Source organism: Alosa sapidissima, chromosome 18 (assembly GCF_018492685.1).
Source record: "Alosa sapidissima isolate fAloSap1 chromosome 18, fAloSap1.pri, whole genome shotgun sequence".
Classification (NCBI taxonomy): Eukaryota; Metazoa; Chordata; class Actinopteri; order Clupeiformes; family Clupeidae; genus Alosa; species Alosa sapidissima.
Window position 1 is genome coordinate 320,220 of NC_055974.1, and position 15,239 is coordinate 335,458.

General features: G+C 42.7%; 1 protein-coding gene across 1 annotated transcript in view; it reads right to left on the reverse strand.

Annotated features, from left to right (window-relative positions):
* LOC121689549 (retinal guanylyl cyclase 2-like) overlaps positions 1-8,669 on the reverse strand; it is a 30,722-nt gene extending 22,053 nt beyond the window's left edge. Inside the window, exons 1-5 of the mRNA XM_042069413.1 lie at positions 7,844-8,669; positions 2,074-2,375; positions 1,454-1,829; positions 1,123-1,207; positions 835-946 (exon numbers count right to left, since the gene is read on the reverse strand). Coding sequence (XP_041925347.1) covers positions 835-946; positions 1,123-1,207; positions 1,454-1,829; positions 2,074-2,375; positions 7,844-8,639 — 1,671 coding nt within the window. The 5' untranslated portion in view covers positions 8,640-8,669. The remainder of the gene's footprint in view (positions 1-834; positions 947-1,122; positions 1,208-1,453; positions 1,830-2,073; positions 2,376-7,843) is intronic.
* Between the last annotated feature and the right edge of the window lie 6,570 nt (positions 8,670-15,239).

A 15,239-nucleotide genomic window follows, 5' to 3' on the forward strand; every position in this document is an offset into this window, starting at 1 on the left:
AATAATAATGCCTGACTTTAGAATATGGAACCAATTCTAATAAGTACATTCTGCAGAGGTATTACTGATGATAATGTGCTTGCTACCAAGGAACCAGTTTCCACTTTAGAATGGGAGCCAATCTCCCAGTTATTAAGTGCTATTTCACACAGCAACCTGGGCAGTGAAATGCAGCAATGAGGTTGAGCCATACACTTGCTTATTCTACAACTGTTCTACTATTTGGGATTTATTCAGACAGTATACAAGTAGGTTATGCATATTCTATTTTGGTACTTACTACTAATTAGTATGTAGAGATCAAGGCTTACAAGGTCATTATTAAGATTATATCAATACTAAAGGCCTAATTCGTCATGAACAAGAAATTTGTGAATACACACCTAACAAATGGTTAATGTTGCCTAACACATGCCTTACAAGTCACTAATACAGGTATTAATTAGGTATGTATTGGTGGCTAACATGTGAACCTTAAAATAAAGTGTTACCATATTCTATAGTATGTCCCAAAATACTATAGTATTCCTATAGGATTCCTATAGGATTACTATAATATTTTGTCCCAAAATACTACAAGATTCCTATAGTTGTAGACATCGTTTGAACTAAATCTGAGACGGTGCAGCAACAACCTTATCTGATTTGACACGGAATGACCCCCATACAAACAGGTCTTGTCATCCTGCAAGAGGCAGGTATACAGGTATTCTTGAATTTCCCCTGGGGATCAATAAAGTATCTATCTATCTATCTATCTATCTACACTGTACCAAATATGTATGTGCTGCACACACACAAACACACAACACACACACACACAAACAAAATTACCTTTTTGCTCAAAGAGGTGTTGATAAAAAGGACATCATCCAGAGTCAGTATCAGTTTAGTAGGTCCACCATCACCTCCACCGAAGAGGGGACCAATACCACCAAGTTTGTCCCTGCAGAAAACACACACACACACACTACTTCTTAAAATATTTTTAAAGTACCAGTATATTTGTGGATCATTTTTGCCATTATATATTTTTTCACATCTGACTATGTTTATTTATGGACCTGTGTTTAAAACTTCTATGTGCTTGTGTGCATATGAGTGTACTTGTGAGAATCACACCTATTGCGGATGGCAAAAGCAATCCCTCCACCAACCAACACACACAAAAAAAGAAACAGGAAAAAGATGGTCATTCCACTTAAACCTGCAGAGACAAAGAAAGAGAGAGAAAAAGTAATTTACAAATTGTGTTGGGCATACTGCACAATCCTCCACCTTGGACATAGAAGGCAGGCTTGCTAGCAAAGGTTGAAACTAAGGTGTGCTGCTACTGTAGGTCTCAGGGAGTAAAGTGTATTTACTGCACAACACTCTACTACATACATATTGACAAAATTAATAACAAATCATGACTTTATTGACATCTGGTGCTAAAAGAGATGGTACACACCTCCGTTGCAGGCCATGTAAGGACTGAACCAACAGTAAGACTCGCTGGAGGGGGAGCTCCCAGCAAAGTGGATGGATTGGCCCATGTACTTCAGGCCACCAAAGCGAGCATTCGTGTGTGCCGCCTCCAGCATGTGTGTACGTCGAAGACGGCCACCCATCCCATTTGTGTCCAGCACCACGTAGCGGACCTGCATTCCGGCACCTTCCTGTCCACCGTACACCTGTTGGTTGAAGCCCTCGAACTCGAAGTCACCCTTGCTGTTGGCCAGCGCCTCGCCTGTGACCCAGCGTCCGCTGGTATCTGAGCGTGTCTGCTCCACTGCCATGGCGATATAGTACAGGGAGTTGTAAATACTACCAAAGAGAGGAGATACCTGTGGATGCATGCACATTTAAGTGAATGTTTAGAAAACTCCAGATAATACATTTGCAATGACCACATGCACAGATGGATGTCAGAGTGAATATTTGTCTCCACTGGCATGCAATGAATGAGCATATTTTGTCTTGTGTACACTGTAAGAAGTGTAACACTCAATATGTGTATGTTTGCGATAGAGTGTGGAAGTACCTCTAAACAGACACTTTCCTGTGTGAGTGTGTGCTCATGTCCATCACCTGCTCTGGTGCTGTAGAAGTGCGGATCTCATATTTGGCCTGTGCATCACGGAAGGCCTCATAGAAGTTTCGATCATCCGACTCCTGCGTGATAGTGAGCACGCCGTCATAAGCCCGCCTCAGCGTGCTGTCATTGGTCAGAGCCGGGTACTCCACGTCCTGATAGGGCAGCGAGTAGAGCAGTGTGTCGTAGGGAATGAACACATAGCCACGATCCACCATGCTCATGTGCATTGCTGTGGTGAGGAGCCGTTTCTGCTCCTCTCCACCAATCAGAGCCGAGTGCATGCACATGATCACCACTGAGAAGAGGAGAGGAGCGGATGAGTGTGATGGAAGAAGAGACGGATAATGAAAGAAAAAAATGGAAGAATAGTGTCCCTAGGTATTGTTGAGGGACTATGAGACTATTTGCCTATTTATAACTATGGACTATGTTAAGTCATGAGGGAGGGACAAGAGTTAGTGTGATTGTCACAGGAAATAGGAAGGAAAGAGTGAAGTAAACGAGGAAAAGTGATAAGTGATAAGAGAGAAAGAACAGGATGATAAACTGGAGGATGAGAAAGAGTGTCAAAGGGTAAGAAAGGGTAACATGGAGTGTTCAAGGAAGGAATAATTGACATTGGCAAAGGATAGAGGGATAGCGAGGCCAAACACCTGAAAGATGCAGAGAACACCATGAGAGAGGGGGCATGGTACCAAGTACATGGTTTAGAGACAAACCTGAATAAGTGTACACAGAGGGTCAGAGGCAGTGGTAAACCTCCTAATAGAAGAACCCTATGGTTTAATTTCCCTAGCAAAACAAAGCCACAGGGCTGTTCAAGTTAACTTAAAGGTGAATTCCGATGATTTTAAACATAGATCTCCGTTTCTCAAGGTCACAGAGTACTAATGTCTGGCTGCTTTAGCTGTTGGCTACAGCAACTTGAGCTAGGTAAAACCGATTGTTTTCATTTTTTTTGTACAGACAGTACTCGTGACTTTGAGAAATGGAGATCCATATGAAAAATCCAGGTACGTCACTAAACAACATGACAGCATGGGGCAATTGCTTTATCGCGAGTTTAAAGGGGCATTTACAGTCACCCTTCCAGGGATTAGGTCTTTCAGAGACCATCAGACTAGTCCAGGAAGTGACGTCAAACGCGTAAAAATGTGTCATGCCGGAAGTGAGATTCCGAAGTGCTTCGAGAGGCTGGTCCTGGCCCATCTCATAATTCGCCTACCGTCAGAACAGGAGCACAGAGGATGCCAACTCTATGGCACTTCACTCTGCCCTGTTCCACCTTGACAATAGCAACACCTATGTGAGAATGCTGTTCATTCACTTTAGTTCAGCATTCAATACCATCATTCCCTCCAAACTGATCACCAAACTCAGTGAACTGGGCATCAATACCTCCCTCTGTAACTGGATTCTGGACTTCCTAACCAACAGACCTCAGTCTGTAAGGTTAGATAATCACACCTCCTCAACCATCTCTCTGACCACAGGGATGTGTGCTGAGCCCTCTCCTCTACTCCCTCTTCACCTACGACTGTACACCTGTACATGGCTCTAACACCACTGTCAAGTTTGCAGACAACACTATGGTGATTGGTCTTATCAGCAACAACGATGAAATGCCCTACAGGAAGGAGATCCAGCACCTTACATCGTGGTGCACTGACAACAACCTGGTTCTCAACATCAAAAAGACCAAAGAACTCATTGTGGACTTCAGGAAGTCTAAAGCTGGCACACACACCCTCATTCTCACCAACGGAACTGAGGTGGAGCGTGACACCAGCTTCAAGTTCCTGGTTGTCCACATCTCTGAGGACCTCTCTTGGACCCTCAACACCTTTACCCTGATCAAGAAGGCTCACCAGCGTTTTTTCTTTCTGAGGAGACTAAAGAAGGTCCACCTGTCTCCCCAGATCCTGGTGAACTTTTACCGCTGCACCATCGAGAGCATCCTCACCAGCTGTGCCACAGTTTGGTGTGGCAACTGCTCTGCACATGACCGAAAAGCACTTCAGAGGGTGGTGAAAACTGCCCAACGCATCACCAGTTCCTCACTCCTCTCCATCGAAGCCATCTAGCCATGATCCAGGGCAAGCGATGCTTGCGTAAGGCGCACAGCATCATCAAAGACTGTTCTCATTCCAACCACAGACTGTTCACCCCACTCCCCCTACTGAACTCTAACTCTGCATCCCAGTGACAACCAATCAACTAAGCCCCCAACCCCCCCTGCCCAGCCTGATGCCTCCTTGCCTGTGCCTGTTGAGGTGTCCATGACTTGGCAATCTCAGACATCCCCAGACCCTGAATAGCGATTCTGTTTGTCTTTTTAACCGCAAACCGCATTCAACACCTGCTTTTACAAGGCGGGAATATTTAGGCACAGAATAGACGTGCGCTTTCACTGGCAGGTTTTGTACATACCGCGGAATACATAATTAGGCGCTCTTTACGCTTCCCCTCCCATCTTTTTACGCTAAACTCCCACTTTCCCATTGACCCTCCTATGAATGCATATGTCTGACACGGAAATACGCAATTTGCCATTTTCAGCTCTCAGGCAGTCTGCGCTTTTACCCTGTTTGTACATACCTTGCTATGTTTTTACGCGCACGTTGCGAAACAATACAACTGAAGTGGGCACAAAAGCGTTAGTACATCTGGCCCTGAATCTATATTATTCTTACTACTATTATATTGTTACTGCTACTACATTGCACATATCTGTACATGTTGTTCATACATTGTTCATAGCAGATAGCCATATTTATTCTGCTCTTATAAAGTAACTGCTAATACACTGCACATATTTATAATGTATATTACTCTAAACCACCTTCTGTAAACCAACTGCATACTACTGTCTGCACTGCACTATATTTCTTGTACTGCCTATGCACCACCTGTGTATACTTTGTATATCACATTGCACTTTTCTGCTTTTTTGCACTTCTGGTTAGACGCAAACTGCATTTTGTTGGCTTTGTGAATCTAATCTAATCTAATCTAATCTAATATCACATTGATTAGCCTAAGTGTTTTCTTTAGGCTACTATGTGTGACATTGGTTAACACTACAGCAACAAATCAACAAGTTTTTAGTACCACTGTTGCAGAAATCACATACAAGAAGGTACCCTTTTGATTTTTTTGTACATGGGAAATGTGTCGTTTTTCGGCCATAATTTCTAACTCTTTCCGAGCCTGAGAATGCGAAGATGTCGTCATGGCCTCGCCCCCGATATCACGGTATCAACCATGTTTGCAGGATACCCGCCAAAATGCATTCATTGTTTGTGTTATTAGCAGAAGAAGTTGTTGTGATTCTGCACTACTTTAAGATGCCTGGAAGACATCTTACAGTGTGAAAAACTGCTTCCAGTGAACCATGAATTGTGTTATTTTTGTTTCCCCACATGGAAAAATATGAGGCTACAGTCAATGTCTGCAAACTTTGACAGGTGTGACGGCACAACACTAAAGCTGCATAAGCAAAGGGGGAAAGATTTTAGGACCCTCAACGCTAGCCTACTGTATATAATATTATACATAAGCCTAACATGTGAAGTAGGCTAAAACATTTCTATGCTGATTGCTGGCGGAGGGAGACTTGTTAACTGATAATGTGATGAACTCATTACGCTCAACCCTTGATTCAGTAGCGCCACTCAAAAAGAGAATAAGAAAACAAGTAAGGCGTGCTCCATGGTATACCACACACCAGGACAAAAACCCTCAAACAAACAGCGCGTAAACTTGAACAAAAATGGCGTAGCCTACCACTAAATTGGAAGTTTTTCGCCAAGCATAGAAAGATAGCCTTATCACCTACAGTACAAAAAAGCACTCAACGAGGCTAAGTCAACCTACTATTCCTCGCTGATCGAAGAAAACAAAAATAATACAAAATTTCTCTTTACCACAATTTCCCGCCTGACGAAGAGCCACACTGAAGTAACCGAATCTATCCCTATTTGCCTAAACAGTAATGACTTCATGAACTTTTTCAATAAGGGATCAGATTCCAAAAATAATTCAGTGAAAATGCATGGATTCCAGTTTCTTCCAGTTTCTTCCAGTTTTCTTCTTGGCCTTCTTGTAATTCCAAGAATCTCAAAAACTACAGTAGGTGGCAGAGCTTTCAGCTATCACGCACCCCTCCTCTGGAATAATCTCCCTTCCTCAATTTGACTAGCAGACACCCTCCCTATTTTTAAGTCTAGACTTAAAACATACCTCTTTACTGCCTCCCATAGTTATGTATGGTGCAGTGTGGAACTTCACCCACCTCAGGGATTTTTGGAATGGACCACCCTGCTGAGTCCTCGTGTGACTGGTACCCCAGTCACGCGTGCGATGGTGGTCACTGACCATACCTGTGCTGGTGTCGACTACCCCTCACCATGCCTTAGTTATGCTGCTATAGCATAGTGCTGTCATGGACTTTTCATGTGACATGCCGTACAACCCCCCCTCTCCTCTTCTCTCTCAACTCTCCCTCTCTTGCCTATTCTCACTATGATTTACTGTAACAATATATAGTACCACTGATTACTTATTGACCTTAACCATTTTGATTTTCAGTAATACTAACCCACTCTACATTTCTCTTTCTTCCACCTTACTGTACCTCACTTGTGAGGTATATCATCACCAATCATCAACCATCCGTGTGCCTGGCCCTCCTCTCACCCATCCCACCTGAAGTCCCATCCTCGACTGCCCTATTACTGTCCCCCTATCTGGATTCCTGGCCCGTACAGCCCCATCACCTGCCTATGACAACTCTGCCCGGATTCCTGGCCTGTCCGCCGACCCACCACTTGCCCCCTGACAACTCCCTTTCCCTGGACAATTCCAACGATTTTCCCTGGACAATTCCAACTATTTGCACTTTCTCTCACTAAATCATGACTAATGCATTATCATACCGGATACGTAATCATCCCACCTCTTGTAACTTTCATCTCAGGTGCTTTAAACACCATGTCCTATTCTCCACACCTGACATATGCATTTGTCATGTATACAGACCTTACTGTCTGTATTGACCCTAGGCAGATGGGTCAGGCCCTTGAGTCGTGGATCTGCTCGAGGTTTCTTCCTATATGTATCTCCAATTCTAGGGAGTTTTTCCTCGCCCCTGTTACCCAGGGGCCTTCTTTCTTTCTTTTTTTCTTTCTTTTCTTTTCTTCCTCTTTTAAGGTAAACGAAAACACCCATAATCCTCTGCGTTGACATGCATCTGAGCAGCGCCCCTACTGAAACAGAAGCGTGCAGTTAAAAGCGGAAGCACTCAGATGGATCGCGGTGATGTGCACGTTCACACTAGCTAGTCTGTTACAAAGTAGAGTCCGAAAATGCTAGGGAGGCCTCCACCCTCATCTTCGTAGAACCCGACTCACAAGTAAGCATTCTATCAAGGAAGCATGCTCGACTTTGGGAAATATCCTATAGGAGAGTAACCTTCTTCTTCTGTGATTTTCTTTAGCAGTTTGCAAACGGAGTGCATTACCACCATCTGCTGGACTGAGGTGTGATGGCAACTGTACCCAGAGCAATCATGTTCAACTTCTATCTCAGCTGTGTGTTGAACTCCAAAACTTCCGTTTTAAGTAGTACGGTTCTAAAGCGCAGCTCAGCTAGCGCAATTCTAACTGACAGAGCAATATGCCCCATAACTCTAATGACAGCAGGAGAATACAAAAAAGACTAAAGCAATGATAATGATACAAAAATGTATCCCGCATCACTTACCTTTGACCGCGTCCGTCTCTCGAATGGCATTCAGGGCTCTCTGCGGTCCCTCATCGTCTGCCTCCATGGTGGCCACCACGCTGACAGGCAGGCCAAGTGCACGCAGGGCAGAGGCCAGCTCCTGCCCAGTGGCCTCCCATAGGTCCGTCTGGGCACTGACCACGCCCACGTGGGCCCAACGGAAGAAGCGGAAGACCTGGAAAAGCACGTGTGCTGAGAGTGGTAGCGGGCGGCCAAAAGTGGTATAGGCGCCGCGCGGCCTCATGGGCCCATTGTATGAATTGTCATCAACAGGCTCATGCGTGCCAGGGTCCAGGCAGCCGGGTGAGAGCAAGCCAGCATGCCAGTTCTTAGTCAGCAGCGCGGCCGCTGAGCACACGATTGGGTTGAACGGGCCATAGTAGGCATGGCCATAGCCTTTGAGCTCAGCAAATCGGGCGAGGGCGCGCGACGACCGGCAGTCCTCACTGACCAGTGTGTAGTCGTACCAGTAGCCACTGTTGATCCGGGGGTCCTTGTTGATGCGCACCATGGCTAGCCGAGCGGCCAGGTCGGGCAGGGCCTTGGCAAACATTGGATCGCACGTCCAGGGACCCACCAGCGCTACTTTGAAGGTCGTGCCCCACGCCTCTGCCGGCAACAACACCGCTGTGGCCACCCACAGCCACACCCATAGCCAGCTGAACATTGTCCGCAGGATGGGTAGCTGGTGTGTGTGTGAGTGGGTGTCTGCCGTGTGAGATTGTGTGTGTAAGAGTGAGATGTGTCTTTTTGTCCGCTTTGAGTTGGCCTCCATGGCAGGACACTGGAGGAGGGAGGGTGCACAGATATGAAGCTACAGCAGATTGGCTCCAAATGATAGCACTATGGTCAGCCTTAAGAAAGGGGGGGGGGGCTGAGAGAGGAGAGTGAAAATAAATGTGAATTTTGTTACATTTAGTTTTTCAATATTAGTTGCAACATTATTATCCATCATTCAAGAAAAACAGATTGATAAATAGATAGAGAGGGAGAGAAAGAAAGAAAGAAAGCATATTGATGTTTCCATTATATTGTCCTCCAAGCATTCTCTATTTTGTAAACTTTTGTTTCTGAGGGGTACTCCATCAACCTTGAACGCTGCTAATGAAGGCAGCGCTTAACAAAAATAGCCTGGCTTAATTTAGCGTAGACTTTCACTTGGGGCTGAAACTGTTCCATTAACTTAAGTTAGCAGCATCTTGGCCTCGTTTATTCAAGCGAGGTTTAGGTCAGCTTTATCTCTGCTCGTGCACGAGGAAGAAAAGTAGACCAAAACAGTAGAAAAGAGGATATATATTGATGTACATGTACAATGAAGGCAATACTAGAGGATTTATGTTCGATTTACAAGTGCATCTACGGGATTTTCATTGAAAGTCATCAAATTGAACATTGACAGAAAAAAATTAGATTGTTGCCTAGGACTACATAAATTGGAAAATAATGAATGCATAGATTTAAAGAACAATGATCATGATTTGAAATCAATTGCGAGTTTGATTGTCTTCACTCTTGAACAAAACGAGTGAATGAATAGTATAAACTCAAAAAACAACTCTGGCATAGGCTATTCAAAATTATAGGCATAGCCTACGTTCTTAGATTAAAAAGGGTTCACTCCAAATGATTGCCTAGGTGTAGTCATAAAAGAAATTGGTATCAACGTAATATAGCCTATTGTCTCCCATAAGTCTCATAGTTCTGCCAAAGTGTAAATATAATTATATAATATACTATAATTAGTGAAATATAATTATCTGAAATGCAATGGCGGGGAAGGGGAGAGGAGGGGTTGTATGGCGTGACACATAAGAAGTCCATGATAGCATTATGCTATAGCAGCATAACTAAGGCATAGTGAATGGTAGTCAACACCAGCACAGGTATGGTCAGTGCCAGTCACACAAGGACACAGCAGGGTGGTCCATTCCAAAAAACCCTGAGGTGGTTGAAGTTCCACACTGCACCATACCTAACTATGGGAGGCACTAAAGAGGCATGTTTTAAGTCTAGACTTAAAAATAGGGAGGATGTCTGCTAATCGAATAGAGGGAGGGAGATTCCAGAAGAGGGGTGCGCGGTAGCAGAAAGCTCTGCCTCCTACTGTAGTTTTTGAGATTCTTGGAATTACAAGAAGTCCAGTATTCTGTGAATGTAGCGGTCTAGGTGGGTTGTATGGGACTAGGAGATCTTTAATATATTCGGGTGCCCGGCCACGTATGGCTTTGTATGTTAGAAGTAATATTTTGAAGCCAATGCGACTATTAACAGGTAGCCAGTGCAAAGATGCTTGGATGGAGAAATATGTTCATTTTTTTTGGTCCTAGTGAGTGTGTGAGCAGCTGCATTTTGTATAAGCTGTAAGCGCTTTAGACAGGTATTATTGCAGCCAGTGTATAGAGCATTGCAATAGTCTATCCTTGAGGTGACAAAAGCATGGATTAATTTCTCGGCATCTGGTAAGGATGAGGACTTCCTTATCTTTAACAGCTTAATTCTCAAAAAGAATTTCAAGTTTTTGCCTGAAATTGCACTGTGCCTATTTACAAGGGCATTGTTCCCACCTCTTCTGGTGCCTACCATCAAATGTTGGACCTCTATAGAAAGCTGAGAACCTCTAGTTTTCGTAGGAAACAGTCACAATAAATGTACATGAAAAATGTTGTCATTTTTGGATTCCCAAGAGTCAAAGCTTTGAAATAGTGTATAACATTACTATGCTACATAGCAATATGGTGCATACAATTGATTTAGAATGTTGGGGGGAGGTGGGGGAGGGGGGTAACTGTCCCGCCGGCGGGACACTGAATTAAAATGAAGTTTTGGTGATCTGTTTTATGTGATTATTTAGTGATGGGTCCGGGTCCATTATAACGCCTAGGTTTTTAACACTTGTGGATGAGGTCGTTGGAAGATATGTAGCCTGTGATGTGGATAGAATATCCCTCATCTTTTTAGGACCTAAAACCTTCTTCTGTTCTTCTTTACTTCTGTTTTATCTGAGTTCAAAAACAGGAAATTGTTCGTCATCTATGTCTTTATATCTCTTATACATGTGTCAAGTTTGGCTAATGGGGTTCATTCATCAGGTTTTAAAGAGAGGTATAGTTGTGTATCATCTGCATAAGAATGGAAATGAATGCCATGTTTCCTAATTTCAGAGCCTAGAGGAAGCATATAAAGAGAAAATAACAGGGGCCCCAGTACTGAGCCTTGAGGCACTCCATATTTTACCATAGTCTGAGTAGATGGTTTATTATGGACCTGTACAAATTGTCGACGGTTAGGAAGGTATGATCTAAACCAAGTGAGTGCTGAGTCTTTGATGCCTATCACATTTTCAAGCCTATGAAGTAGTATGTCATGGTCTATGGCGTCAAGGCCAGCGCTTAGGTCTAGGAGGACCAGTATTGATACATATCCATTATCAGCAGCAATGAGGAGGTCATTAAAAATGTTAACTAAGGCTGATTCAGTACTGTGGTGAGCTCTGAAGCCAGACTGATATAATTCCTGGATTTTGTTCATATACAAGAAGGCACCAATTTGTTTGGACACTATTTTTTGTAGTATTTTTTAAACGAAAGGGAGGTTAGATATAGGCCTATAGTTGGCCAGGATGTTAGGGTGAAGGCTAGGTTTTTTTGAGGGATGGCTTAATAACAGATCTTAAACGACTGCGGTACATGTCCTGATAGCATTAAATTATTTAGAATCTGGAGGAAAGCATTCTCCAGGAAGGGGAGAGCAGTCTTAAGAAGGTGAGTAGGAATAGGGTCTAGTAGACTACAGTAGTTGTAGATTTTGATGAGGAAATTGTGGAGGTGAGGTCTAATATGTCAATAGGTGTAAATTAATTAAATGTTGTTCGAGGTCTCATCTGTGATTCTATAATGTTTTCGCTATCATTCAGCAATGGAGTATGGGTATTTGGTGAAACTGATTGGTTATTGATCTTACTCTAATTGTTTAAATTTTGTCATTGAAAAAGTTCATGAAATAATTACTGTTTAGGCTTATAGGGATAGATTGGGTTACTTCGTTATGGCAATTCGTCAGGTGGGAGATCGTGTTAAAGAGAAATTTTTTATTATTTTTATTTTCTTCAATCAGCGAGGAATAGTAGGCTGACTTGAGCCTCGTTGAGTGTTTTTTTGTAAGTGATAGGGCTATCTCTCCATGCTTGGTGAAAGACTTCCATTTTAGTGGTGCACCATTTTTGTTCTAGTTTACGCGCTTTTTGTTTGAGGGTTTTGGGTCTGTGTGGTATACCATGGAGCATGTCTTACATGTTTTCTTATTTTCTTTTTGAGCGGCGCTACAGAGTCTAGGGTTGAGCGTAATGAGTTCATCACATTATCGGTTAACAGATCGGCCTCGGCTGGGTTGAGGAAAGGGCCTTCTGATACCTCCTGAGTCAGGAATGTGGCAAGCGTAAGTGGAATTTTTTCTAAAAAGTCTGCATTATTTTTTTCAGATAGGCCGTAACTGTAGTATTCCGCTGAATTAGGTACTGTATAGTGTAGTGTCATTTTAAAAGTAATTAGATGGTAGTCAGTTAAGGTGGGGTGTTGTGGTAATATTGTTAACTGCTCGATGCTTATGCCGTAAGACAAGACTAGCTCAATAGTATGGCTATCTCGGTGTGTGGCTAAATTAACATTTTGGCAAAAACCGACATGGTCAATTAGGGATTGAAATGAAATTGTGAGGCAATCGTTCACATTATCCAAATGAATAATAAAATCACCCAACATAAGTATTTTTTCTGTTTGGACAGCTAAAGTGGAAAGAAAGTAAATCAGAAAATTCCTCTAGGAATTCAGTGTAGGGGCTGGGGGGTCTATACAATGTGACCACGGTTACAGGCTGATTATAGCCTAGAAATCTAGACGCACCCTAGCGGCAGCAAATGTAAGGGTAGTCTAGCAACTCTCCGTTGGCTTGCGAGCTGGAAAAATGAAACTTCAATCAGGCCAATCACACCGTGTATAGAGTTGGTGACGGTTCCGTGTGAATTCCCTGCTACTTGAAAACAATGAAGATGGATGCTGCTGCTGGCGAACAGCGGTCTTTGAATCGTGATTCGGGTTAAGCTTTTTTTTAATTTTGGCAAAAGTTTAATCAACTAGCCAACTAGCTCCGCTAGTGGGTAAATGCATGGGACTCATGAGTTGTAGCGCTATCCTATTGCGTGCAGAGGAAATTTGAAAGACAACCGTTTATCCCGCCCCTCGGATTGAGCAGTGCCAATGGTTCCCATTCCCAAGTTCCCATTAGTTTTCCAGTCTGGATGTACTAGATTGAGGACTAGAACTTCAAAAGATTTAAACTTATGTGTGAGCTTGGAAGATGTGAGAAGACTAGAGTGATAAATTGTAGCTACTCCACCTCCCCTGCCAGTGTGGCGTGGTACATGGTAGTTAAAATGGGAGGGAGGTGTAGATTCATTTAATGGAAGATATTCATCTGGTTTAAGCCAGGTTTCATTGAGGCATGTTACATCTATATATATGATTGTCAGTAATAATTTCATTAACCAAGGGGGGCTTATTTGACAGTGATTGGATAGTAATCGGATGTAAAGCAAGCTTAAGTTGCATTTTTGGACAGGTTTGCTTAACCGAAGATGTTTTTATCATAATAAAATTGCTATGATTAATTCCCCTAATGGGCTGAGCACGAGTAGACAATTTTGGTACAGTCACCCTCTCTATTATTTGGCCCTGTATGCCTGGGTGACTGTGGGACGGCAGAGATCTGTGTAAGACATATCTCTGCTTCCTGGATCTCTGGTTCGTCAGGAACTAGCCTCGGTTAATTGATGGTCTATGTTTAGGGTTGGGTCAGATTACTTTGAAATGTAATCCATTACTGACTACAAATTACATGGTAATTTTTGTAATCAGGAACGTAATCAGTTGGATTACCAAAAACATGTAACGTAATCTGATTACTTTAGGATTACTTTTAGATTACTTCAATAAATATGCCCATTAAGTAAGACACCACCACAGAATTGAAGAAAGAATTCTCATTCTATTTTTCTCCACTCTTCTCCAAACATGCACAACTCAGCTTAACCTTTTTAAGGGCACACCTGGACAAATAATTTAGCTTTCGCTGGATTTTTTTGACCCAGGGAAATGGCCTGAGATTGGCATAAAAAAGGGAAGCATTAAACCCAAATAACACCATGTCCATTTCAATTGTGGGGGTGAGGAAATGATTATTTTCAACCAGGGGGACCTGGTGACTTTCTCAAAGTAAACAGTAACACTAAAACATGAGGCTACATTAAGATTAGGAGGAAAAGATCAGGCAGTGTGCCGAGAGACCTGCCCCAATAGTATGTAAGTTAATAAGTAAGTATATCTTTTGATCCCGTGTGGGACATTTGGTCTCTGCATTTATCCCAATCAGTGAATTAGTGAAGTCGAATCGGCAAGCCCAAAGGCCGAAGCCCTAACCATCAATATTTGCCAGGGGTATGAATCATTTTGTTCTTAACTATATCTTAAAAAAGTCTAAAAAGTGAACGTCTTTTAAAAGATAGCTAGTCTATCATTAAAAAGTTGAATTGTTTGCATGATAAAATGTAATCAGGTAATCCCCAACAATGTAACTGTAATCTGATTACACTTGTTTTTTGTAATCTGGGCTGATTATAGTTACTTGATTTTTGTTATCTGATTACATAATCTAGATTACATGTAATCCGTTACTACCCAACCCTGTCTATGTTCTTTTAAAGGAGAACAGTACCCTCCAGTGTAAAATAGATACTGTCCCTTTCAACAGTCCAGGCTTCCACAAGAAGGAGCCAAAATTATCTATGAAGCCCACATTGTTATCGGCACACCACTCTGACAGCAAGCGGTTGAGGTCTGAAATTCTGCTGAGCATTTCATCACCTCTTCTAATGGGTATGGGTCCAGAGAAAGTTACAGAGTCAGACATCTGTTGCGCGAACCTGCACACGGAGATGAAGTTTTGTTTGGTGACCGACTTAAATTGGTGACTTGATTAACAGCTTGATTAAGCTTGAAAGTTAACCTGCTACGGACCAGGTTAGTTCTGTGGCATACATTCCCATAGTTACCAAGCTGGGATTCACGTAAACCACACTAATGGAACAGAACTCTCACTAAAATTAGTGAGACTTATCGAAATAAGCAAGGTTTGGCCTTTAGCGAGGCTGATGAAATACCCCTCTGCTTTGGCAATGCAAAAAATATGTGTCATGTTAATAAAGCTCACTTGAATTGAATTGAGAGAGAGAGAGAGGTGAAAGTAAATGTTCTCTAAAGAATGAAGAACAGAGCAACAGATAATGAAGATAGTGAAGACATTTTAAATAATGAGGAAATGTCAT